General features: G+C 41.6%; 2 protein-coding genes across 2 annotated transcripts in view; one reads left to right on the top strand and one right to left on the bottom strand.

Moving 5' to 3' along the window:
* Window positions 1-12,438, top strand: part of LOC122817301 (proteasome subunit beta type-6-like) — a 39,503-nt gene extending 27,065 nt beyond the window's left edge. Inside the window, exons 2-3 of the mRNA XM_044090527.1 lie at window positions 11,476-11,678; window positions 11,771-12,438. Coding sequence (XP_043946462.1) covers window positions 11,476-11,678; window positions 11,771-12,437 — 870 coding nt within the window. The 3' untranslated portion in view covers window position 12,438. The remainder of the gene's footprint in view (window positions 1-11,475; window positions 11,679-11,770) is intronic.
* TMEM130 (transmembrane protein 130) overlaps window positions 1-27,703 on the bottom strand; it is a 528,437-nt gene that overhangs the window by 273,765 nt on the left and 226,969 nt on the right. The window lies entirely within an intron of this gene.

Genomic DNA, 27,703 nt, shown 5'->3' with positions numbered 1-27,703 from the left:
CATGTCTGCTCAAATGATCCGCCAAGGAGTTTAGCCTCCCTGGGAGATACTGGGCTATTCGATGTAAGCCCATGGATGCTGCTATGGACCATAGTCTCATGCTTTGTCTGCACAAGGGGTAAGAGTGAGTCCCCCCTTGCTTGTTGATGTACCACATGACTGTGGTATTGTCTGTCCTGATCAGCAGAATCTCAGGGTAGAGTAGGTCCTTGAAAGCCAGCAAGGCCTGCTGCACTGCTATCAATTATTTTAAGTTTATGTGCAGATTAATCTGCTTGTTGCTCCAAGTCCCCTGTATGCCCCTGCCTTCCAGATGAGCCCCCCATGCAACATCTGAGGCATCTGTGGTGAGAGTCTGGCTGGCAGGCGGTAGGCAGAAAGGCAGACCCTTGTTCTGAGAACAGGCTGTTGCCCACCACAGGAACTCCAGTTGTAGAGAGGGAATCAGGGGAGGTATCAAGTCTAAGTCCTGTGTGTGTTGACACCAAAGATTCTTGAGATATCATTGAAGTTTTCTCATATGCAGCCTTGCATATGGGGTCATCAAAATACAGGAAGCCATGAACCCCAGTGCTTGCAGGAATTGCCTTGCAGAGAGCTGGATCATGCTTGCCAAGTTCATGAAGTAAGCTGAAAGATCTTCTTGATTCTGTTGAGGGAGGAATACCATCTGGGTGGCTGTATTCAGACTCGCTCCCAGGAAAACAATCTCCCGTGTAGGAACCAACTTTGACTTCTTTTCGTTGAGAGTGTAACCCAAAGAGGTGAGAGTATTCTTCACGAAATCCAAATCCTTTTCTAGTTGTTCTGGGGAGTTTGCTTGAATGAGACAGTCATGCAGGTAAGGATAAATTTGAATGTTTCTCTGCCTGCAAAAAGCAATGGCTGGAGCCAAGCACTTGGTAAAAACTCTGGGAGCAGTAGATAAGCCAAAGGGCAATGCAGAGAATTGAAAGTGTTGCTCCCCAGCCCTGAAGTGAAGGAACTGCCTGCAACTGTCCCTTATTGGGATGTGCAGATAAGCCTCCTTTAGATCCAAAGTTACCAGCCATGAATCCTTGTCCAGCATTGGTAGTAACTGTTGAAGGGTGAGCATCTTGAATTTGGGAATCACCAGAAAAGTGTTTAGAATAGACAGATCCAGAATAGAGCACCAGGTGCCCCCTTTCTTGGGTACCAGAAAAAGTCTTGAATAAAAACCTAGGCCTGCCTGATTTGCAGGAACTGGCTCTATAGCCCCCAAAGTCAGTAAAGAAGAAATTTGAGTTTCTACCTCTGCCCTGAGAGTTCTGGGTATGTCTGGGTACCCTTGTAAAACAGAGAAGGTGTGAAAGTAAAACTTGTAACCTTGGTTTATTATATTGAGCACCCATTTGTCATCTGTGATGGTAGACCATTCCTCTGCAAACCTGGCTAACCTTCCCCCCAAAGGAAACCCAGGGCCTGCAGAGGTAGGCACAAGAAGGCCGGAGTCATTGAGAATGTTTGCTTTGGGAAGCTGGCTTAGAACTCCCCGATTTAGCAGAAGAAGAATGCCATTGTTTAGCCCTTTGAGGGGCAAAAGCCTGCCCTCTGGACGATCTGAAACCCCTAGGCCTAGAGCGACCCTGCTTGCCAGGATCAGGGAAAGACCAATTCTTGGAAGGATAATGCCTAGTAAACCGAGGAGACTGAACCTGAAGGAAATCTTTTACAGCTTGCATAGATTTTACCTTATCCTTCAACTTTTTCAGTACCTCCTCGGCCTTATTACCAAAAAGATCGTCCTTGTGCAAAGGAACATCCAGCAATTTAGACTTAACAGGTTCAGAAAGAGGCTGCTTCCTGAGCCAAGCATGCCTTCTAATTACAAAACCAGTGGCTGCCGCTCTGCAGGAAGCCTCCAAAGTGTCAAAACCACAATAAAGTGAATGCTTATTAACTAAAGTAGCAGAATTCAGTAAGTCTTGTAAATCTTTGTTCTCCGCCATGGAAGGAATATTTCCAAGTTTAGCCTTAAAAGCCTCCAAAGTATGCTGCTGATACTTAAGCATGTGAAAAAGACAATTCATGGATCTAATGGCAAGAGTTGCAGAGGTATAGACTTTTTTACCCCACCTGTCCAAGGCCCTAGACTCCTTATCAGAAGGCACAGGGTTTTTAGCAATAGTAGCCTTAACACCCTTGGGGCCTTGAGAAATAATTTCTGGATCAGCAGTAGGGTTTTTAAAAAGGAATTGATGAGATGCAGGAACCCTATAATACCTATCAGGTTTTCGGGGGGCAGGAGGAACAGAATTAGGAGTTAAAGAATTTTCCATGAAAACATCATCCACAACTTCCAAAACTGGAGGTATAGCCAGAGGCTTATGCTGTGGCAAATCCAAAAATTCCCTGATTCTTTTCTTAGACTGTGGAAAATCCTGACATTCCCATTTAAAATGCTCCCTAAGGGTATTCAAAGTATCCCCAAAGGAAAAATCTTCTGGAGGGGAGGCAGAAGGGATAGATTCCTCAGCATCAGAATCCTCAAAGCCAGAAAAAAGTTGAGAATTTCCTTCTTCACCAGCAAACATACTGGAAATCTCAGAATCTGAGACAGACAAAACATCAGGAGATAATTCCCTAGCCCTCTTTGAAGGGGGGGATGAGAGCCCCTAATCAAGGAGAGAAGATCACCAACCATCTTTACCAACTGGGACTGAGGCACAGGAGAGGAGGCCGATGCCTGTTTGTGAGTAGGTTTGCAGCTGGAAGGTTTACCAGCAATCCAGAGGGACTCGAGAGGCCTAGCAACTGCAGAAATCTGAACTAAGGTAGTCGGTCTGGTTCTGGTCTCATGTCGAAAAGAAGAGGCGTCAGAAGCCAGTGCCTGCAAAGTGGCTCTGGACCCATCTGAGGCGGCGACAGGTGGAGGGTCTAAAGACGTAATAGCAGCCTGTGGCATGGACTCCGTAAAGGTCTCAGCAGAGGCTAGCGGCTGAAAGTCTGCGGACTGCAGGGGCTGCGAAAGCACCTCAATGACTACCACTGTGCTGATGACCAATTTCACCTGTGCGTCGTCAGCAGTTTTAACCCTAGGTCTGTCGCGGTCCTTGTCTTTGTGTTTCCTAGGTATATCCGAAGATGGGAGAACAGAAGACGCCATACTGACAAACTTAGGCCAGACTCCGAAATGCTTATACAAAATCTTAACTCTATGGCGTATGGTACGCGGGTTAAAGGAAGCACAGAGATCACAGTTAGGGACATCGTGGTCAAGGCCCAAACAAGTTATACAACAGGAATAGAAATCACAGTGCGGAATCTGTTTTTCACAGGCAAGACAGTTATTAACTTTATCTGACATTCGTTAAAGCAAGAAAAGAGGATCGCCAACAGGGTACTTATCTGAAGGCATCTTCAACTTGGTAGTCAGAAAGTAAATCGAAGGTAAACGGCCAACCGGCACTAGTGCGAATTGCATCTGCTTTGGGCTCTGCGGCAAGAAAGACTGGGGAAATGGTGTCGGTTGCCTCCCTTTATACCTGACATTCTGACATCAGTTTTACAACCGGCGGCAGCCGACGTCATATACCAAGGACTGTGGTATTCGGGCCGACTGAGGGTTACCGGGTGCTGGATAACCCATATGTGAGGACTGCAACAGTGAAACACGAAAAACATCAGCCATTTGTTTAGCCCCCATTATGCCCTGTCTCACTGCTTTGTGCATGTCTGCTTGCAGATGACTCAGAAGCACCGATCCAAGTCTTCACACCCTCAAGTATGGGATATTCATGCCTTTCTGCCCACTATGAACATCCAAGGGAACTACAGTTTTCCTACAGCTCTAAGGTGCATTCAGTCCTTCTGGGTGATGATACAAGACTCTTAACCATCCTTCAGAAGCATACCTGCTATCTGGTAAGTGACAGGGTTCTGCTACTCCACCCAGTTTCTGGCTGCTTTCTGTGGACAGTGACAATCCTACCCTCCTATTTTTGTGTCAGCCTCTGAGCAGCTCAATATAACTCTTTACTGCAAGTGCCCATCCTATGCAGGAAAGATGTGTGACTGCATCACAAATACAACAGGTCTGGATTATTTACGCTCATCCTTCCTATGCCAGTGGAAGGTAACTGTCATCAAATCACTCTGTCTATTCACACTGCCTTTGACATTAATTCCATGGTAATGCTGAGGTGGGGAAGACTGCCTATCAAGCACTTCACCAAATTCTTACTGTTTATCTCTCCTTCAAATATTTAACCTTAGGCTGAAAATGCAGTTCTTGGCAATACAAAAACCCTTCTTCCTTCTGCTTAATGTCAGATAAATGAACTTTAAAGGTTCTTTTCACAAGTCAGACATGCTCTAAGTGCTAGGCACATGACTGCACTCGCATTATGCATGCTGAAACATCAAACTTCAGTCTTAATATGTTAATTTCTGCAGAACACAGTATCAGAAACATTTCATTTTTTAGTGTACTCCAGTTTATGAGAGAAAGTCATTTCTTCGGCTTGTGGGACTACCTAAAACTTAGGTCTGAAATGTAATCAAAACCATATAAGGTTATTATTTACAGAACTTATGATACTTCTTAGAACATTTTCATGTATATGAAGGACAGAATACAAACAACTGATTTTTTTTTAGTTGCATATCATTACTAACCGTGATGGCTTACCTCCTGTTAAGTTTGTATTTTACTTAAATGAGAACATTTAAGATCATTCTTATTGCCTCATGTTAGTGTTTTGAGAATATTTAGGATCATTGTAATTATCTCTTTTTTATCAAAATTAAACAACATTATTTTTTATTATTTAGAATTTGATGCGCCTTCTGACCTGGATTATGTCTAAAAAGGGCCTTTGGAACAGTATACTTACGCAGTTAACAAATGTAAATAAAATAAAACTTCCGCATGGAATAATTTGCACTTCCCAAGAAGTCTAAATCAGAGCTATTTCAAACCCAGCCCTCCCTCATATTTGGCCAGTTGTAGGTTTTCTTTGGAGCTCAGTGGTGATAATACGATTTACATTCTGTCCTGAATAGAATGTAAACAACTTCAAAACTTCAAGCAATTTTCCACCTACTTAAAATGTTAACAAGTCCCTTTGAAATTAGTTCATCAAGTCCTACATGTGAAGTAACAGACCAGGCCTTGCACCTTTTGCACACTCACTGCCTGACTACTACTGCAGTAGTGATTTTTTATAATGACATCACAATGACGCACATGGGGTCATGGGGCTCAATCCCCAGAAGAATTTTAAAACTGGAGATCCACAAACCTGTTCAAAGTATTTTGTTTTCTTCTCCAGTTTTGTCCCCTTTTTTCTACACTTATCCACTAAAATATAATTCATTCTTCTAATTTTTTTAATTTCTCCAAGTCTTGTGGGTTTCTAATACCATGACAGGAACAGATCCCATTCCTAAGTCAAAGTATGATTAAAGTTCATGAAATTTGTATTGTTTTAATCTTTTATGTTACCCAGAAGTGCTCTTCGCAGCACCCGCAATGTGCACAGAAATAACTCCTTCTGCAACTCATATGGAGTTACATGTACTGGTAACATGTCTAAGTATGATTGTAAATTCTTTTTTATAAGATCCGTTGCTCCAACTACTATTGGAAGGTCTGGGTATCCTTCTTCCACATTGCCCTAATTTCTGACTGTACATCTTGGTATTTTATGATTTTGTGTCTCTCTGTATGTAAGACAGTGTAGCACTGGGTGTGGCAATTTCAATGATCAGTGCTACTTCTGTCTTCTTTTCATGGAATGCTATATCTGGTTTTCTCGCATCTATTTTTGAACTCTTAGTAATGGGTGATCCAATGTGATATAAACTGCATAATTTTCTACAATACTTCGTGGCGCACATTTCCAATGCTTCTCAGCTATTTCAATATTATAATGTTTGCACAATCTCCAATGCAACAGTCTTGCCACATTACCATGCCTTTCAGCATACAGTCCTTCTGCCATTAGTCTATCACAGCCAGCAACAAGATGTGTGAATGTTTCCATTTCTGTTTGACAAAACCTGCATTTGTCTGTTTCTCACACATGTTCAATGGACTTTGTAAACCAACGTGTACGTAGCCTATTATCCTGGAATGCCAATATTAACTAACTTTATGTCTTTTGGTTTAAATTCAACCTCCCCTTAACCATTCCCGTGTTCTACCCTGATCGACATGAGGCTGTTCCAAGAGTTTTCTGTACTTGCAACTATACTTATGCATTTTCCACAGTTCTTGCCTTCTCATCTGATCTTTCACCTTATATTCTTTCTTTTATTTTTTGGCACATTCAGTTGCTGCCTAATTTTTATGTACTTCTGGTCTGATTTCCATTCTCATTTGACACCGATATGCTTCTTCTAAACTAAGCAGAAAAGTCATCTTACACTTGTTCTCCTCATGTTTTAATACTTTCACTATGTTCGGATCTTGTGAGGACAGCAGATATGTATGCAGTCCTATAACTGCAGGACTATACATGTAATCAGTTTTGAGGAGGCCCATACCTCATTCAGAAAGGGGAATATATAATCTTGGTATACACTGATTTTTATAAACCATTTGATAGGCATGAAGCATTTTTCTTGTTTTCTGCTTTGTCATATTTCTGATGTTCTTTAAGTTACATTACTCCTCTGTTTCTATTGCTCAGTGATGTGTGCATTACACATCCCATTCAGTGATGTGTCCATTACAACTCCCATTTGTAGACGTATGATTACTGCTATATTCTTTGCTTTTATGTTATGTGAATAAGACTACTTACTGCAACTGTTTCTGAACTGCTACCATAGGGCATTGTACTATAACAATGTGTTTACAGTAACTGTGCATGTCATGATGATCATAAACCATGTGTCCAGTATGGTCAAGTATAAGGCATTTAGTTGTAGTACACTGTTAAATCTATTCTTAGTGCTATAGCCCAGTGCGAAAAACAAAGCATTGACTGTCTTATATTGTCAAACATGCTGTTCATTGAGCTGTTCTGACTAAGATCTCATTAAGGTAGAGATAAGGAAATCGGTTCTTTCCCCACTGTAGTGCGAGCTCGGAGTTGGCATATATAATTAGTGGAGGGCACAGATCCTCACAAGAGGAGGAGGTTTCAGTGAATGGCATTTATGATGTAATGCCGTTCAATGCATTCATCATTCCATGAATAACCATACACCCCTATACAGCTACAGCAGTGCCACTGTATAGTGCTACATCCTGCACACATGATCTAAAAATGTGCATCCATGTGCACAGGTCTACCATTTTCCTCCTTAAGTGGACCTGAGTGAGTGTCTACGGCCACTTCCTGCACTGTGAAATGCAGAGTTCCAGTATGGTGTGCCAGGAACAGCAAAATATTCTTGTTCTTCATGCACAGTGACTTTCAGGAGCTCCTGTTAGGGTAATATGATGGACACACACAGAAGGCAGACAGATGCTTGGCTAAAGCCTGACAAGGTGATGAGTAATGCCACTGGCATCACTCATTCTAGTGATAACTGCCAGCATTGCTTCAGTGACCCAGTGACCTGAAGAACCACCACCTTGAACTGCTTTGAGAATGGGAAGCAAAGGTTAGGGAGAGACAGAAGGAAATGTACTATAAGCGCTTTTCTTAGCAGTACTGTTGTCTTCTCGTACCTTATCTGTTTTACATGTAAACATAAGCATATGCACTTTCTTTTCCAATAGCAGATGAATATGAGTTTACCATAGTTGGGTACTGCAGAAGATAAGAGTAACTCTTTTGGTAGCACTGTATGTATTATGTTTCTGCTATTCCACTGCGCAAATGCAACTGTGCTTCTAACATATTTCTGTAACCATTTTCCCACTGTGTCATCTTTCTGTAGGGCCACCTGAATCAGCACTGACTGAAACCTCTGGTGCTGGGGTAGTTGCAAGAGCTGCTTTTCAGCAAGGGTGAAATAGTTCCATTAATGAGGTGCTGGAAGTGACCTGGAGAGTTTATTGGTGCCCTCCATGGCCACGTCCAGAAGGAGTGCTGAAGAATTCTGTTCTGAAAGTGGTCTGGAGGGGTCTGCTCTGCTCTCCTAAAATCAGCTGTGGAGACTAGTGACTGGTGAGGTGTGGTAGCTAATAGATGCCTGCCTCAGCAATGTGAAGTACCTTCTGGCACATCGTGTGGAGTCATTTGACCTGCAGACTCCACCCATCAGGCCACCAATGAAGCAAATGGCCCATATCATAGGCCACTCGGGTGGGTGAAATGCAGATATGTTGCCCCTTAGGCTAGCTTGTCATCTAACCATGCCACACCCTACCCTATCCCCATCCTAATGTTTTCCTTTCCTTACATATTATTCCCCATTCATTGTTCGTTACCCAACTCTCCTCATCACCACGTGTCCACACTCTGTAGGTGCCCATGCACTGTCTTCCTAAACTTTTGTGTGTTTACTGCCCCTGTCCGCCTTACTATGTTTCATGCTTGTCTATCTACCCCTGCTACTTTCCCTTCTGCCTCTATTCCATCCATAGCCTTCCCTCACTAGCTTTGTCACCTACCCTTATTTTCCATATATGAAAAAGAGTTTAGTTTCCTGAAAAGATTACCTTTCCTTCTCCTACCTTTCATATCTTATTGTTGCCCTTGTGCATTTCATCTCAAATTGTTGCTCTGTCCTTGCCTACTTTCCTAGCTACCTACTCCCTTCCAATATATTTGATGAACAGTGTTGGCACTTTGCTATGTACATCCACGAGGTTAACAGATTTAAAGTCTGAGACTCGTGTGAGTCTCAGAATAGCAAGACTAAAGCATCTATATCACATTATCAGACAATGGCAAGAGCGAAAGCTCTTTCATCGAACTGATAATGTCGAAACCACAAAAACGCGAACACACAGAACAGCAAGACTAAAGCGTCTGTATCACATTATCAGATGATGACAAGAGCGAATGCTCTTTCATCGAACCGATAATGTTGAAACCACAAAAACGCGAACACACAGAACAGTGAATTTTTTCCCCAGGGAAAAAATTTGCTTTGCTGCTCCGTAAAAAAAAAAAAGTTTAAACACAAAATTAAGTGGGGGGGGGGCTTCGCCCCCACACACACCAAAGTGGGGGGCTGTGCCCCCCACACACACCCCTAAGATCACACCATAGTGGAGGAAATGGCAAAGTCCCGAATACGGCCTACCAATTTTTTTCACTGGGAAAAAAATTGATGGTCCATAACTTCGCTATTTTCTCCTTTCGACATTATCGGATCGATGAAAGAGCATACGCTCTTTTCATCGTCTGATAAGACAATATAGACCCAGACTAAATTTACAAAATGGAGGCCTACATATGCTAAGTCCGAGATCACTGTTTCTCAGGGTATTCTCTTTTGTGTTCTCCTTTTAGTATATATTTTTTTCATTATTCAAAGACTTACAAATATGCACAGGAGAGAGTTCACACCCCAGTTGTCTATCTGATGGCGGCCATGCTGCCCTTCTTGTACCAGATGAATGTGAGTCAATGCAGTGCATGCAGAAACAGTGCATGTAGCGTTGTGCTCACTTACTTGTATTATCCTGCCTTCCTTCTTTCCTTCGGATGTATGTCACATCGGTCACACGCCCCACTATAGTGCTACTCTAACCATCTAGTAGTGTAATGTTGTCTCTTCCATTAGCACTATGCTTCTATTCACTTATGCAGATCTTTGCCCAGACTGCTGGTATTGTAAATGCCTGATTAGCTATACAGCACTTTGAACAGCAACCTTCAAGGAAATTATCAGTATACAGGCACAAGCATTTGTGAATGAATCTCAGACATACACTTTGGAATTAAGACAGGTAAACAGTTCTGTTAAAGACAATGATAATATTTCCAGAAGCATTTCCATCATGTTTTTGCCTTTACCTTTAAAGGTACATAATGGTTCTGCAAAACATTTGAAATTAAACTAGATAAACCATTGGCTAGTTCAAATCTCTTGCTTTGCTTTGCTTATTTTAGGACTTCACTTTAAAATCTGTAAATTTACAGCTACTTGAATGCGCCAAATAAGGTTGCCATTTACTCTGGCATGTAAGCAATGTTACCAGCAATACATTTCTCCTGAATAAGTCAGTTAATTTGCTACATGCTGTCTCAGAAAATCATGTATTTCACATTTTGCAGTGAAGCACATACATTATTACTTTATTTTTACAGAAGAAGTGAATCTTAATGCCCATTTTCTTAGAAACTACTGCATGCAATGTTTTTTTATAAGACAGATGGTTTCTCTAAGCAGGGTAGCTAAGTAAGCAGAAAAGTATTAAGTGTCATTAGTGTTAATGTGTGTTTTCAGCATTACACCATTGACCTCTATGGGTTTGTTGCTTCAGTGTTCTTCCTGGAAGATACATCATAATTTCCAAGTGCTCACTACATTACAGCCAAACAATTAATTTTGTTCCTTTAACATAAAATGTATTATGTTTCCGGGTATTATAGATTTCTTTTCCTTGCCAGGTACATTAATTTGAGAATATTTTAGGAGTCCCACACTAAATGCACTCATCTCTCATTTGCAAATGGCAGCACACATATCTGCATGTGTGTTCATACAGACACACACACACACGCACACGCACACGCACACGCACACACGCACACACACACACACACACACACACACACACACACACACACACACACACATACACGCCAGCACAAATACTGACTCTTTGGTCTGTGATTTATTTCACATGGTTACTTAGCATCTCTGGAGATGCAGGGCAAAAGTATTGCAACTATCAAAGCTGTACGAGATATCCTTTTTTTATACCAGTGTTCAGTATTTCAGATATGATCCGATTATTTCTTCCATATGTCATGATTGTAATAACTGCTTTTCAAATCCAGCATTTACCTTTCTTGTGTCAAGACAGCATGACATAAAACATTTTCAGTACTTTGCTTCATTAAAGAGAACAATAAAGCGAACATTAGCTACTGAAAACTACCACTTATATGAATATGCATTACATTTAAACATTTCATTTTCCTATTATGAAGCCAGCTCTCAATACATTGCCAGTACATTGCTTTCCTCATAGCAACTCACATTTAATGTGCACTATTTTATAGATGGTAGAAAGCTTGCTGTCTTATAGCAAGAAAAGTGACTGCTAAACACAACACCTTACACAATGGATAACAAAGCAGCTATGATAGTATGTGGATCCACAGCACCTTAACAAATCTTTCACTTGCTGCAACACGGATGAATGCACATAAGCTAGAAAATGCTGCTGACTTAAGGAATACTACCTGTAAAACACAGCAGCCTGCACTGAAAACTCACTATATAAGGAACAGACAAGCTAAGGGAAAAATGAAGCAATGGTAACCCCATCTACATGAAGCCTTATTTAACAGAAATGCAACTGTGCACATGCGATCATGGGTGTGATCTGTTAGTTCCTGTCCTGGCACCTTAAATGTATCAATCAACTGAAAGGATGGACAGATTCTATCCAGAAGTCTTTCTCATGAAACAGTGAAGCGGGGCAGCTCACTTCCTAGGATCACCTTACGTTCAACTCCAGCTTCTGTGATGGCAGCAAGGCGGATCACACCCCCACTTGAACCATCACGCTCCATTGCTAAGCTGATGGCATTGGCTGTAAACTCCAAACATTCTTCTTTTGTCATTCCAGGTTTGTAAGATGAGTCTACATAGCCATAAATGTAAGTACTACCAGATCCCCCGATTGAGAATGACTGACGGACTATCATTCCACTCATGGGAACAGTGTAAACCTGTCCTCCTTTTCTCTTGTCCCTCCGGGATGGGCTCAGGAAGAAGTCAGTACAGGGACTACTATCATGGCAGTGGAGTTTGATGGAGGTGTCGTAATTGGGGCTGACTCCCGGACCACAACTGGTGCCTACATAGCAAATCGTGTTACAGACAAGTTGACCTTTATCCATGATCATATCTTCTGTTGTCATTCAGGCTCGGCTGCAGATACTCAGGCAATTGCAGACGTTGTTAACTACCAGCTGTCTTTTCACAGTATTGAATTAGATGAGCCACCTTTGGTGCAGACTGCAGCCAACCTGTTCAAAGAGTTGTGTTATAGGTATCGAGAGGATCTAACAGCAGGCATCATTGTAGCAGGTTGGGACAAGAGGAAAGGAGGACAGGTTTACACTGTTCCCATGGGTGGAATGATAGTCCGTCGGTCATTCTCAATTGGGGGATCTGGTAGTACTTACATTTATGGCTATGTAGACTCATCTTACAAACCTGGAATGACAAAAGAAGAATGTTTGGAGTTTACAGCCAATGCCATCAGCTTAGCAATGGAGCGTGATGGTTCAAGTAGGGGTGTGATCCGCCTTGCTGCCATCACAGAAGCTGGAGTTGAACGTAAGGTGATCCTAGGAAGTGAGCTGCCCCGCTTCACTGTTTCATGAGAAAGACCTTAAATGTATCTACAGGAAATCCTCAACAACATATCAATCCATGCTCCCTATCACACTCTGTAGCCAGTGCTCCCACATACTAACACATATCCCCTTCAGCAATCAGGTTAAGTCATGCAGTATGTTCTCGCTGTGGCCACTGGTACAGTTCTGATCTGACTGGCACCAGTTCTGTTCACATTCATGCACTCTTCCTCAGTATGGAGTACATATGCCTGTTCCTGGCTTGGATGATGGTTTATGTTCTTCGCAGATTCAATTCATTTAGCTCATACACTTACCAGAATGGTAACGTAACTCGAGCTGGAAGATGGTTCTATTCATCCTTTCTTCTGCTATAATTCTTGGGACATTTGTAGAGATATTCACTAAACTGTCAGCAGCAACAGACACTATACATTAGGAAGGTTTGTGGCAAGCACTGTGGTGGCAGGACAGGTAGCTTTCATCCTTCTAAGTTGGGAACTGCTGATTGAGAGCCCAGTGTCCAAGTGTATTAGTTCTGGTTTAAGCACTTGGGCTTCAGGCCAGTTATTTTACATTAAGAAGGTTCGTGGTCTGCACTCTTGTGGGAGAAGAGGCTGCCCTTCTGAGCTGGGAATTGCTGGTTAAAGGTTTATAGTGCCTGAATATATGAACTGTATCTTACTGAAATTGGTACACCTTGTTTGCTGTAGCATAGACTAGATCCAGGCCTGCTGAATCTAGCTTTGTTTATATGCTTGTTGTTTGTTTGCTTGTTATTTCCCTGGAATGCTAATTCCACCTAATACGCGGCTTCTCAGCGCTTCTGTGGATCACTAGTGATATCTGCATTGCTTACTGTACTTATTTCCTTGTTTCACTTGAAAGAAAGTTACTGTTTGTCGTTTTTGCATTTAGTTACTTGTAACACATTGCACTCAAGTTACCTGGCACTTGCTCACTAAAGCAATTATATAAGTCAGCACTAAAAATTAAAAGCACTACACCCTCACTCCCCACTGGCCCTTGTTTTCAATTATTAAGGAATTCCCAATATTATTCTAGCATGTCCAAAGGTCAGTTGTCAATCTCCTCTCCGGTCCAGCTGGTGAATCTGGGAATCTTGAGGCAATGTTATAACTGCCTCATGTACACAGACAACCCTCTCCTCCTCCCACATAACACAAATACTTGCGAGAGATGCAGCTATTTAGCCAAACTGGAGGCTGAGCTCTCTCAACTCAGGACTGGCAAGACCAGACAGGAGGAGAAGGCAACTACACACACCACAAAACCAGCCTCACATAATGCTACCACACCACTGAATCAAACACATAAACACACAAAGACATACTCGGAGGCTCTCAGTAAAAATTTACCTAAACAGCAGAGGCCTCCAAAGCAGACACCCAAACAACTGCTACCTCAAGACACCCCACAAGCAACACATAAACCACAAAATCAGTGTGCAAAGCAGTCACAGCCCTTAAGGCCAAATACAACACCAAACATACTTGTCATAGGTGACTCCATAGTCAGACACAGTGACGTCCCACTCACCAGGCTGAACAAGGAGAGGGTCACAGTAAGCTGCCTATCGGGCGCTAGAATCCGCCACATAACACAAGCACTCGGGTCACTCCACGGCAAGTATAAATATGACACAGTCATTGTCCATGCTGGTGTGAACGACCTGAGACGTACCTCCCTGGACTACATGAAAAGAGACATAGAGGAGCTCTCTGATTATGTAGCCCAGGCAGGTATGACCGTGACCCTGAGCAGTATCCTTCCTTCACCAAGAATGATGCCACAATATAGAGACAAGATGATCAGCTTTAACAATTGGCTTAATGTCTGGTGTCATTCAAAGGGGATCCAGTGTCTGTCTGCCTGGGATGACATGCTTGACAAGCCACGCTGCTTCACAAGGGACGGCTTGCACCTGTCACCCCTGGGATTCCGGATATTGGCTAAGGCTCTTGCCACCCCATAGTGCCTTTTTTAGGCAAGGCTCAAATTCTAAACCTACCACCCTAGAAAACAAAAATGGGAAGAAACTGAGGGTAATGCTGCTCAATGCCAGAAGTCTAAATCTCAAAATGCACGCACTCGAGGCCCTTCTCAGTATGGAGAACATCGATGTCTGTGCTGTAACTGAAACCTGGTTCAAGGCTCCTGAGAGCACCCGGCACTATTAGGTTTTACCTCATATCATGCGTTCCGTCCCAAAACCCGGACCACACCACAAAAGGAGGGGTGTATCCATATTCATAAAGGATACCCACACCTCCAGGTTGGTGGCAACGCACAAGCTCGGAAACCATCCAGGTGCAACTAACCATAGGCAAAACTGCTCTACAAATTGTAGCATGCTACAGGCCACCCTCTCAAACTCAGGAACCCCACACAGCCTTCCTGAAGACACTGGAGGGTATAAATGTATCTCCAAACACCATCATATTGGGTGACTTCAACTACCCGAATATAGACTGGGAACATTACTCAAGCCCTAACTTTCTAGCCCAATGGTTCCTGGAGTTCATAAATTCAAATGCCATGGAACAGCTAGTCACTGTTCCCACGAGAGGAGAAAATATACTAGATCTCATTATCACAAACATGGGGACAAAATGCTCCACACCGGAAGTATATCCCTCATTGGTGAGATCTGATCATTAACTAATCTCACTGGAAATCCACATCCCGCCCCCACCCCAAACAAAAAAGACCACAGTGAAGAACTTCTCTAAAGGAAACTTCACACTACTCAAGACTGGTGTGGTATCCTTCAAGGCCCCTGAGCCAGTGGAAACCACAACCCAAGCTGCGGAAGCCCTTATAAATGCCTTCTATGAACACCTCCAGGACTGCATGGATCAGGCAATCCCAAATAAAACCAAGACTCTTTCCACAAAGGGCAAACGTCCAGTCTGGTGGACCCCAGCCATTAACAAACTTTACAATAAGAGGAGAAAGCTATTACATGATAGAACAAATCTCTCCTACATTAGGTATGTAAGACCTGTTAATTCTAGCTATTGTAGACTGTTAATATAGGCTATTAAAAGCATTATTTTACATATCGGGCTAAGCTCTACCAAGTCAAGTGAATTCTATTTAAATTCCACCGCAATTTCTGATACACTGTGACATAAGTAGTACCTGTATCGCATTGTTATTTACCCGCGCTAACTGAAAACAGCGTTCGTATGAAGAAACTAGATGAATTCTGCATTAAATTAGTGGTTTTCCATGCATAATATCTTATACATGTATCATAATATCTATGTATTTTGTTGTGGTTACTAAAACAGATAACCTAATCCTGAAGTATAGTCTGATTGTAAAGTTTATGTTTTTAACTCTGGCCTTAGCGCGCCAAAGACAACATCACTGGAATTAGCCTCGCGACTTCAAGGCTGCATGTTAGAGAATCACTACGACCTTAGCAAGCCTTAGCAAATAGTTTTGATTAAGCATTGCAATGTACCAGGAGTAACTTATTACATCGCCAAATAATGATGTATAAATGCATATCTTAGAAATAAGCAGTGATTACTTTTGACCTTGTGTGATAACACTATTGTTTTTTTTTACATCTGTCCTGTATATTGCATTATGCCTTTACCAACTGAAGCCATTATTGTCAAGTAAACTATATTTTTCTTCCTATAGGCTCTGACCTAACCTATCTTTCTACTACACCCTACTCCTCCTGCAAAGTGTGTCGCTTGACAAGATCTATACTTTAAAACAAGCTGACCATCCGCAGCACTCTATACATAGGGTGAACAACTGGTTACAGCAATACCTCTATATAATATATTAACTAAGGTACTACTCCAGTTTTTGTACAAGATTCTTACTGAAAAGAAGCTTCCTAGTGACTGTTACTCATCCAAAAAGATATCTGTAAAAAAGATAGCCTATTTAGCATTCTAATTACGTCAGACTAGCATTATCCCAAATAGTGTACTGGATTCAGCAAACAAACAGCGGCCCATAAAACCTTTATCTACCATTGGAGATATCTAAATTTACAGAATATAGGCAAACCACCATAAGTACTTGCCTTACTTTTACCTGCCTGCACTGTACCTTGAATTGGTTTAACCCCGCTAAGCTGCTCGGGCTCGCTCCGCGCCCCTCCCTGCCCCAATATCCCACCCGCCCCCAGTACCTCTACATTTATAGGTAAGTGACCACTCCCCCTAGTAATTCCCAACCACTCAGAACTGTCCTATATCTCTCCTCAACCCACCCCTTCAAGTTAAACTTAATTACCAATACCCACCCATCCTTCAATTATGTATCACACTACTAAAACAATGTGCTCCACTTTACCCACTAAGTCGAAGACTATATTAATAAATACAATCCTTATAATTCCATTGATTTCATTTACATATCTAATTACCAAATATGAAAACCAACCATATTCAGGATATTACTACCCTAAAACCCGTACAAATACTCTTCCAATGCAACCTACCTTTATGTCTTATATCCAGAACTTATGTGATAAAACCCAAAAACCTAACCACCACCACAACTACAAACTTAATCAAAACCATACCAAATCTAGGCAAATTCAAAAAATATTACTAAAACTCACTAAACTAATCGAATACCTCAGAAAAAACACCATGAAAGATGGAGATATCCACCCTAATCCTGGCCCTCAAACTATACCCAATCCAAATGGTTCATCACCCTCACCAAGGCCATCCAATACCTTCCTGATTTATCATTTAAATATTAGAAGTATCAACAACAAAGTATCTAACCTTCATGCTCTCCTAGCCACCCACCTCCCAGATATACTTTGTGTAACAGAAACCTGGCTTAAACCAGGGACCAAAGATATTGAAATCTTACCACCTGGATATAATATGCATAGACTAGACCAAATAAAAAGAAAGGGTGGTGGTATTGTGCTCTATAACAGCAATCTCTACATTACCTTTAACACTAAACAACCACCCCAAATCTCTAATGCAGAAATACTTGCTTTAAAAATACAGCTAAACAAAGAAAAAAGTATAAATCTATTTACAGTGTATATCCCTCCAGGGAACAATGTGGATACACTGGAAAACTTACTTAACTGGATATCCAACAACTACCCCCAAGAAACTATTATCATGGGTGACGTCAATATTGACTGGAACCTATGCTCTTCAGAAACCAACCCCATCCACATTAACCTACATGGGTTTACCCAGATTATAAATACTACAACTAGAACTGGAAATGTAAACCAAAAAGAAAGTATTTTAGACTGGATTCTAATAAATAGCCAGCCACAAACTTATAAGTCTGGGACTGCACCAAATGACCTAAGCGACCACCTCATCACATACATAACAAAAAATAAAATAGGCCTATCTACCACTCCCATGTACAGGTCAATTAGAAACAAGAAGCAATTTGACCTAACAAAATTCCAAGAAGAACTCAGATCTTGTAATTGGGCCCCACTAAAGTATCTCCCCCTTGAAGAAGCAGTAACTAGATTTAATACCACCTTCCTAGACATACTTGATAACCATGCTCCAAAAAGGTTAATTAAGACCAAAGTAAACATTGCACCCTGGCTTACAAAGGAAACCAAATCTAAAATTAAAAATAGAAACAAATCCTGGGAAACCTGGCGTGCAACTAAATTATCCCGAGACCGCATCATATTTCAACAAAAAAGAAATGACACAAAAAAAGCAATACTAGCTGACAAAAAAGTTACTACTGCCAACTACAAAACAAACACCAAAACAACCCGCAAAAATTTTGGGCAGGTCTTAACAACCTCTTACGCCCAGGCAAGTCTTCAACTCCCACCCCAGAAACGGTATCAGATAAAACTCCATTAGAAGTAGCTAACACCTTTAACTCATTCTTCACGAGTACTATACAAACCTTAGCTAACCAACTATCTGCTAAATACAGTCCTGTGACGGAGGATATTCCAGTAACTAGACCCACTTTCACTCTACAACCTGTCCCAACAACTAGCATAAGATCCTTATTACAAAACTTAAACCTACTACCCCCTCCGCTGACCTTCTCCCAGCTGAATACTTACAGAAAGCCGCAAATGTAATAGCCTACCCCATATCAATACTTATAAATCGTACCATCCTGGAATCTTCCATCCCGATAATTTGGAAAACATCCCATGTTATACCTCTTCATAAAGGTGGCTCTTCCACTGAACTGTCCAACTATAGACCAATAGCCATAATGTCCCCTCTTGCCAAAATCATGGAAAAATGTATACATAAACAACTACTTTACTATCTAACCCAGAACAAACTACTGACAAACTCACAACACGGATTTAGACCCAACCACAGCACAACTACTGCACTACTCTCTTTTACTGATACTATAAATTGCAACCGTAATAACAAAATAATATCATCTGCTCTCTTTCTGGATCTTTCAAAGGCCTTTGACATGGTTAACCACCAACTACTTCATAATACTCTAAAAACTTTACAGCTTGACAATCTAACTTTAGACTGGTTTCAAGCTTACCTCTCTGATAGGAAACAAGCAATACTCTGGCAAAATCAACTTTCCAATCTCCTACCAAATACCATAGGTGTGCCACAAGGATCCATACTGGGTCCACTTCTCTTCTCAATCTTTATTAACGACCTACACAAAGCCATCCCTAACGCAACCTGTATACAATATGCTGACGATTCGACCTTAGTCTGTTCGGACACCTCTTTAGACAATCTATTGGCTAAAACTCAATCCTGCTTTACAGCTGTTGAAAACTGGCTAACAGGAAGACAGCTACTTCTTAATCCCAAAAAAACCAAACTGCTTCTTTTTCACCCTACCCAGAAACTGCCCTTCATAGACTTTAGTATACACTCAAATAATGGCACAATTATAACACCTGACCCCCATACTAAACTACTAGGAGTTACCATAGACAATAAACTTAAATATGATATACATATTAATCTTACTATCAAAACTGTCAACAGGAAACTAGGATCATTATATAGAATCAAAGCCTTTCTAACACCTATGGCAAAAACAACTATTGCCCGTACCCACTTATTATCCACACTTCTATATGCATCCCCAATGTTCACTAAGCTGAATAAAACTGAGCTAAATAAACTCTCATGTTCATATAATCACATTGCCAGATTTGTAAATGGTTCACCATATAGAACACACCACTGCAATAACCTAAAAGACCTTGGATGGATAGAACTCCCTAACCTCCTTCAGTTGTCTCAACTTACTGAGGCATATAAAATACTTACCCATCCTGAGAAAACCCCTGCTCTAAAGAGCCTAGTCATTCCTTATGCTAACCTAAATAGCCTACGCTCCTCAAACAGAATACTTATTCAAAATGTTAAATCCAACAATGCAAGTGGAGATGCTCTATTTGCTAACACTACTGCTAATATATGGAACTCCCTTCCCACCAGTATTACCACAAATACCTCTCTATCATACTTTAAAAAAAGTCTATTCCAATATATCAAGTCCCACTGGTTATGCCAATGCTCACACCCTGACTAACTGCCTTGAGTTAACTCACTTCTCTCACCTCTCTTCTCTCAAAAGAATCACATGGAATCTACCATGTCAGCTTCTTTTCTTTTCCCCTTTTTTCCCCTTGTATTTCTCTTCCCTCTGAACCTCCTTAGTCTTGTATTATCTTTTATGCATGACTAAGTGTTTTTCTTCAATTCATATATCTGTTCTGCGTCTAATTACCCTCTTTTTATCAACTACTTATGTATGTAACTATTAACGCCTGTATCTCTGGCTTCTTCTTTTTTATAAATTCTATAATTGTTGTTTAATTTAATTTAACATCAGTTTTTTTCTATGTAACAATGTATCAACTGTTAAATGTGGAGCTTTTCTCCCCGGGCCTCCGCTGAAAATGGACATGTATCCAGTCGGATTTTCCCGGTCAACAAATGTAAAATAAAATAAATAAAATAAAATAAATAAAAGGGAAGTCACCCCTGATCATTATTAGTAAAAAAATACGAGCACTCATAAAATCAACTAAGGCCAATTTTGAGAGAAAAAATTGCCATGGATTCAAAGGACAATCATAAGGCCTTTTTCAGCTATGTTAGGAACCTGGGTGGAAACTCCCAGATATGCTCAGAATTAGTCCAAAATGATACAAAAATCACTGAACCCACAGACATTGCCAACATACTGGCAGACAGGTTCAGTGCAAACTTCACCCCCCTCCCCTAAAGGAGAGATAACTATCCCATCGAGTGTAGCCTCCCAGACATCTCAAATGCGCAGGTGGAAGCTGCTCTCTCTAAAGCTAAAAACACAGCATCAATGGGACCGGATGGTGTCCCCGGCTGTGTGCTACACGAGCTAAATGAGGAATTAAACCTGCACATAAGGCAGCTGTTTAATCTCAGCCTTACCACAGGATACGTGCCCAAGGAGTGGCGTACGGCAACTGTGGTCCCACTCCACAAAGGCGGTGTCTCTACGGACCCTGGTAATTACCGCCCCATAAGCTTAACAAGTCTAGTCTGCAAAGCTATGGAGAGGATCATAATGGAGCTCATAAACAAAGATATAGGGGACTTGCAGACGTTGGACCCGACCCAGTTTGGCTTCGTCAAGGGCAGATCATGCCTTTTGAACTTGGTCGACTTCTTCGAAACAGTCACCAAGGCCATTGATGAGGGAAAGGCAGTCCATACAGCCTACCTTGACCTTGCAAAGGCTTTCGACACAATACCCCACTCGGGTATTGTAGAAAAACTTACCAGCTTAAATGTAAACCCATATGTCACAAGATGGGTTGCAAACTGGCTTAAGGACAGAACCCACAGGGTTAGAGTTGCTGGCGCTATGTCAGACTCCAAGCCGGTCACAAGTGGTGTCCCACAGGGCTCGGTCCTTGGCCCCCTATTGTTCGGTATCTACTTCTCAGAAGTACAGGCCAACATGGGAGGACTTTGGCTGACAAAGTTTGCAGACGACTGCAAACTGGGCCATAGTGGAAAGTGCATCGGACACGGATATCCTTCAGAAGGGACTCACGGAAACAGATAGCTGGTGCCAGAGCCATGGCCTGAAGTTAAACGCCAAAAAGTGTATAGTCATACCCTTCAGGAAAAACAAGGTAACCCCAAGCTACCATATAGGTGGCAATCCACTAAGCACAGAAGAGGTTATCAGGGACCTGGGGACCCAGGTTGACAGTGGCCTTTCTTTTGACACTCACGTTGCTAAAGTGGTTAGAAAGACCTTCTACATTGCCCACCTGATCATGAAGGGATTCACATCCAGATCTAGTGAGGTCATTGTTCCCCTGTACTCTTCACTTATCAGACCAATGATCGAGTACAATGCCCCATTCGGGATGTATCTCACCCGACATCTGCAGCAATTGGAGAGATCCCAAAAGTTCCTCACCAAAAGGATAAAGGGACTCCAAAATCTGTCATATGTTGCCAGATTGAAGAAACTCCAGCTCTATTCAGTCGCATACCGTCTGCTCAGAGGTGACATGTGCCTGACATACAAGGCCATGTCCAACCCGAATTAATGGACATGCTCCACCTCAAAAAATCCAAATCCACCAAAACCACTAGAGCAAGCGACTTAAACCTTAGCACGGATATAAATAGGACGTGCTGGAGGGATAGATTTATCACTCAGAGACTCCCTATGCTGTGGAATAAAATCCCGGTCCATATGAGGCAGAGCACCTCGCTGGCTCTGTTCAAGAGAAATCTTGACCTCTGGATGGGAGATCGTAGGTTTACCCCGGGAATCATCTCTGTGTCACTGCTGGACAGAGGCACAACAAACTAATGGGTACAGTATTTTTTCATATAAGGGGTGGCGTAAGCCACAAAACTTTGGGCTAGGCTTATAAATGCCTTAGGGCAGATAGCCTAGTATAAACCTATGAACCTATGAACCTATGAACCTAGAAGCAAAGATTTCATGGGTTTGTGGCTGGTACGCATATCAGTCACTGAAAAGCTCACAGCAGGCAGCTCTGTGACCGGTATGGCTACTTGCATAGATAGTTTGTACAACTAACAAGTTCTGAAGTTTACATCCACTTCCAGGAAATTTAGAAAAAGTAGAAGAAACGGCATTTGGCAGCTAATGGTAGCTCTTCCAAGGTCAGAAATGTTCCACCTTAAGGAATATTTTCAGTATTATAGAGCTGCTGACAAGTCATAGAGTCTCTCACTTCTTGCTTGTCAGGGTACATACTAGCTAGTCATATCTGACAGACTCAGTAGGTTCCACTGTGCTGCGCAAAGTGTAGACATTTTGCCATACAAAAGCACTGATCAGGAAGGCTTTGTCAACTCCCTGGACGTCTGTTTTCTGCAGATCCTCCAAATTAAGCTTCTTATTTAGCTATACAAGCAATATTTTTCCTTCAGATTCACTTCCAAAGCTGATGATGAATATAACCTTCTTCACAAGGTACTGCCCACTAGTGGTATCCATAAGGGTCTTCAGCTTTTCTACACCTATGGGTGTAGAAACTGCTTCCTCATTAAGGTGTTAGACTTTGGGACCCCTGGGGTGTGACAACACTTGCACTCTATCCATGGACGCTGCTGCAATTACATCCTGAATACTCTGTTTAACTTCTCCAAATCATTTGGGTTTCTAATACCGTGATGGGAATGGACTCCATTCCTAAGTCAAAGTACGATTAAAGTTCATGGAATTAGTATTACTTCAATCTTTGATGTCAGTTAAAAGTGCTCTTCGCAGCACCCGCAGTAATGACTCCTTCTGCAATTCGTACAGGGTTACATGGATTGGTAACATATCTAAATACGACTGTAGATTCTTTTTTACAAGACCAGTTGCTCCTGCTACTATTGGAACTGTCTGGGTATCTGTCTTCCACATTGCTTTTGCTTCTGCCTGCAGATCCTGATATTTTATGACTTTGTGTCTCTCTGTACACAACACACTGTAGTCACTGGGTGTGGAGACTTCAATGATCAATGCTACTTTTGTCTTCTTTTCATGGACCACTTCATCTGGTTTTCTAGCACCTATCTTTTAAACTGTTGGTAATGGGTGATCCCATGTGATATAAACCATCATTTTCTATGATGCTTTGTGGCTCATGTTTCCAGTGTTTTTCAGCCACTTCAGTACCATAACGTTTGCGCAATCCCCAGTGCAACAATCTTGCCACATTATTATGCCTTTCAGTATACAGTCCTTCTGGCATTAGTATATCACAACCAGCAATGAATTGTGCGACTGTTTCCAATTCAGTTTTACAAAACGTATATTTGCCTGTTTCTCCCACACGTTCAATGGACTTTGAAAACCAACATGTACGTAGCCCACTATCTTGGGCCGCCAATATTAATCTTTCATCTCTTGTTTTGAATTTGCCTCACCTTAACCATTCTTGCGTTCCTTCCTGATCAACATGAGGTTCTTCCCGAAGTTTTCTATACTTGCAACTATATTTATGCATTTTCCACATTTCTTGCCTTCTCATCTGATCCTTCACCTTATATTCTTTCTTTTGTTTTTTTGGCACATTCAGTTGCTGCCTTTTATCTACTTCTAGCTTGATTTCCATTCCTCCTTGATGCTGATATGCTTCTGCTAGATTAAGCAGAGTAGTCATCTTAGATTTATTCTCCTCATGTTTCAAAACCTTCACTACGTTTGTGAGGTCAGCAGATATGTGTGGAGTCCCACAACTGCAGATCTATACATGCAATCAATTTCAAGGAAGCCCAACTCTCCTTCGGAATGGGGAATATATAATCTTGGTATACAATGATTTTTATAAATAATCTGGTGAGCATGAAGAATCCTTCTTGTTTTCCTATCTAATCTATCCAACATGTTTTGGGGCCAGTCAATCACTCCAAAACTGTAAATTAGGACAGGAAGAGCAAACTGGTTTATAACTTGGATTTTGTTCCTAGATGTCAGTGCTGTTTTCAGGATTAATTTAAGTCTTCTAAACTATTCCTTACTAAGTTTTATTTACACTTGTTAATGTTTTATTGTTGATCCTTCATCAACTCCCAAATACTTATACACTTCCTCTTGCTCAAGTTTTTATCACATTCTTGTCCCAAACTGATGTTTTCCCTGGTGCTGCAGTTTTCCTGCTTTAAAGGTTGTTTTTGCATGTTTATCAAGACCAAATGGCATTACTTACGTTTGTCTTTTTGGCTTTTCCCAGTTAGGGGTCGCCACAGCGGAACTCCGGTCTGCTAATGATTGGCAGTCGATTTTTATGGTGCCGAGTTGCCAGCCCGACGCCCAACCTTCAATGAAGGCACGCCCATTCACGCATGTCTTTCGAACGCCACTAGACCACAGGGAGGACATGCAGACTCTACACAGAAGGCACTCCAGCCGAGAATCAAACAGGAGAACCTCTTGTTGTGAGGCAAGAATGCTACCGCTGCACCACCGCATCATCTGAAAAAGTTCTGACAACCTACAGTTGTTTCAGTTCCTCATCTCATGAGCTATACAGTTTTAAATCATCAACAAAGAGAAGATGAGAAGTCTTTACAATTTGTTATTTTCCAGGAGCCAAATTATAGCCATGGCCTAAGCTGTTAAGTAAACAGCTTAATGGGTTAAGGGCAACCCAGAATAACAACGGCAACAGAGAGTCACCCTGGAATATCCCCCTTTGAATTTTTATCCCTGGGATAATAATTTGTCCTTTATCATGGCTTAATTGCAAAGTGGTCTGCCACTGTTTCATGGACACTGTAATGTAGTCGATCAGTGTAGGGTGTATCTTATACATTTTTAAGCACTCTTTTATCCACGAATGTGGGATACTATCAAATGCTTTTCTGTAGTCATTCCATGCCATACTTAAGATTCTTCCTCTTTTTACAGTTCTGTACTATGATTTTATTTAACACCAAATGATCCTTTGTTCCATATGACTTTCTTTCATTGCCCTTTTATTCTACTGCCATAATTGAGTTTTCTTCTAAATGACTATAAACTCTGTCTGCATCAATTCATGTGATAGTTTATATGTCGTCTGAAGGCAAGTTATTGGGCTATAATTTTTAGGGTAGCTCGCAGGTTCACTCTTAAGTAGGAGCATTGTTTTTCCTGTTGTTACCAGGTTGGTGTCTGTTCAGGGCGAACATACAAATAGTTCGTACTCATGGTTAAATCTTCATGCAAAGATGTTAATACTTTTAACCAAAAAGTTAGATGTTAATACTTTTAACCAAAAGTTAGGTACTGCATCTGGGCCTGGGGTTTTCCAGTTAGAGGCCTTTCTTAAATTTATTTAAATCTCTCTGTTTGTTACTTCATCCCATTTTATATCCTGTACCTTTAAACTTCTTATTCTTTCTTTTACTTCTTCTATCCATTTAGCATCTTTGTTATGCTCCACAGGATCTTCATAGATACTTCTCCAAAATGTATCTATTTCTTCTTTTTCTGGCAGTCTTTCAATTCCTTTTACCTTGTTTCTCAATTCTCTATAAAACTTCTTTGGGTCATCAATAAATTGCTTATTTTTTACTTTTCCTTTATATTTAGCAGCGTATCTTCAAAGTTTTTCCACTTGTGCTGAACATTTTAGTTTATTTGCAATAGTGCACGATAGATCCTGGTCTGTTCTAATACTGTGCATTGCTTTTATCACATCTATCTTTCTTAGTATTTTTGTTGATCTATTCCCTCTTTCTATAGTCTTCTAACAGTGACACTTCTTGTCTTATAGGTTCATAGGTAGGTACTAGGCTATCGGCCCAAGGGCCTAAATAAGCCTAGCCAACAAAGTTCCCTGGCTTATGCCAACCCAAGAAAGTTAATTTCCTGTGCCCCTGTCGAGCAGAGCCACAGAAGTGATCCCCAGGGTGTATTTCCTATTTCCAATCCACTCATCAAGATTTTTCTTAAAGAGTGTTAATGAGGAACTTTGCTTGACATAGATGGGTAGCTTGTTCCAGAGTATGGGAAGTCTCTGGGACAGGACTCTATCCCTCCAGCAAGTCCTGTTTACTGTGGTGACAAGGTTTAGGTCCCTACAGCGTGTAGTTCAGAGGGATTGGGATTTCATTAGGTGTAGCATGTCCAATATCTCTGGGTTTGATATAGCTTTATATGTTAAGCAGAGATCACCACGGAGTAGGCGATATGCTACAGAGTAAAGCTGGAGTTTTTTTAGACGATCAGTGTAGGGCATCTGTTTGAGGCCAGTAATTATCTTTGTTTGGTACTTCTGTGGCCTTTCCAACTGCTGCAGATGTCTTGTGAGGTACATTCCAAAAGGGGCGTTGTACTCTGTACTGGGTCTAATGAGTGTCGAGTAGAGGGGAACAATGACCTCTTTTTTCTTGGATGAGAACCCTTTTGTGATAAGTGTGCCATGTAGAAGGATTTCCTGACTACTGTGGCAATATGATCATCAAAGGAGAGACTACTGTCCACCTGGGTCCCAAGGTCTCTTATCACACATTCGGTGTTAAGAAGACTGCCGCCTATGTGGTAGTTCATAGGTACAGAGTTTTTACCAAAGGGGATAACAATGCACTTTTTGGCATTGAGCTTGAGGCCATGGCTCTGACACCAGGCATCTGTCTCAGTGGGGCCCTTCTGTAAGATATCACATCATTTGGGGACTCAACTATAGCTCCTAGTTTGCAGTCATCTGTGAACTTCGTTAGCCAGAGGCCTTCTGTGTTAGCCTGTACTTCAGAGAAGTAGATACCAAACAGGAGAGGTCCCAGGACTGAACCCTGTGGTACTCCACTTGTCACTGGTTTGAAGTCAGATTTGGAGTCTGCAACTTTTGCAGTGTGGGTTCTGTCAGTGAGCCAGTTGGCAACCCATCCAGTGACATAGGGATTTATACCTAGTTTACTGTGTTTATCTATAATTCCAGAATGGGGGATGGTGTCAAAAGCCTTGGCGAGGTCAAGATAGGCTATGTAAACCACCTTACCCTCGTCTACGGCTTTAGTGACTGCCTCAAAGAAGTTAACCAGGTTCAGGAGGCAAGAGCTGCCTCTCACAAACCCGAACTGGGTGGGGTCCAGAGTTTGGAGGTTACCACTGTCTTTGTTTATGAATTCCATGATGATACGTTCCATGGCCTTGCAGACCAGGTTCGTCAGGCTAATAGGGTGATAGTTCCAAGGATCAGTGGTGGCTCCCCCTTTGTGGAGTGGGATAACTGATGCTGTGCGCCATTCAGTGGGCACAAAGCCTGATGTGAGGCTATGATTGAACATGGTGCTTAGATGGGGAGCCAGTTT

This window comes from Protopterus annectens, chromosome 12.part0, assembly GCF_019279795.1.
Source record: "Protopterus annectens isolate FY-2018-M chromosome 12.part0, PAN1.0, whole genome shotgun sequence".
Lineage (NCBI taxonomy): Eukaryota > Metazoa > Chordata > Ceratodontiformes > Protopteridae > Protopterus > Protopterus annectens.
Note: the sequence above shows the minus strand (reverse complement) of the source record. Positions and strands in the feature narration are given on the sequence as shown.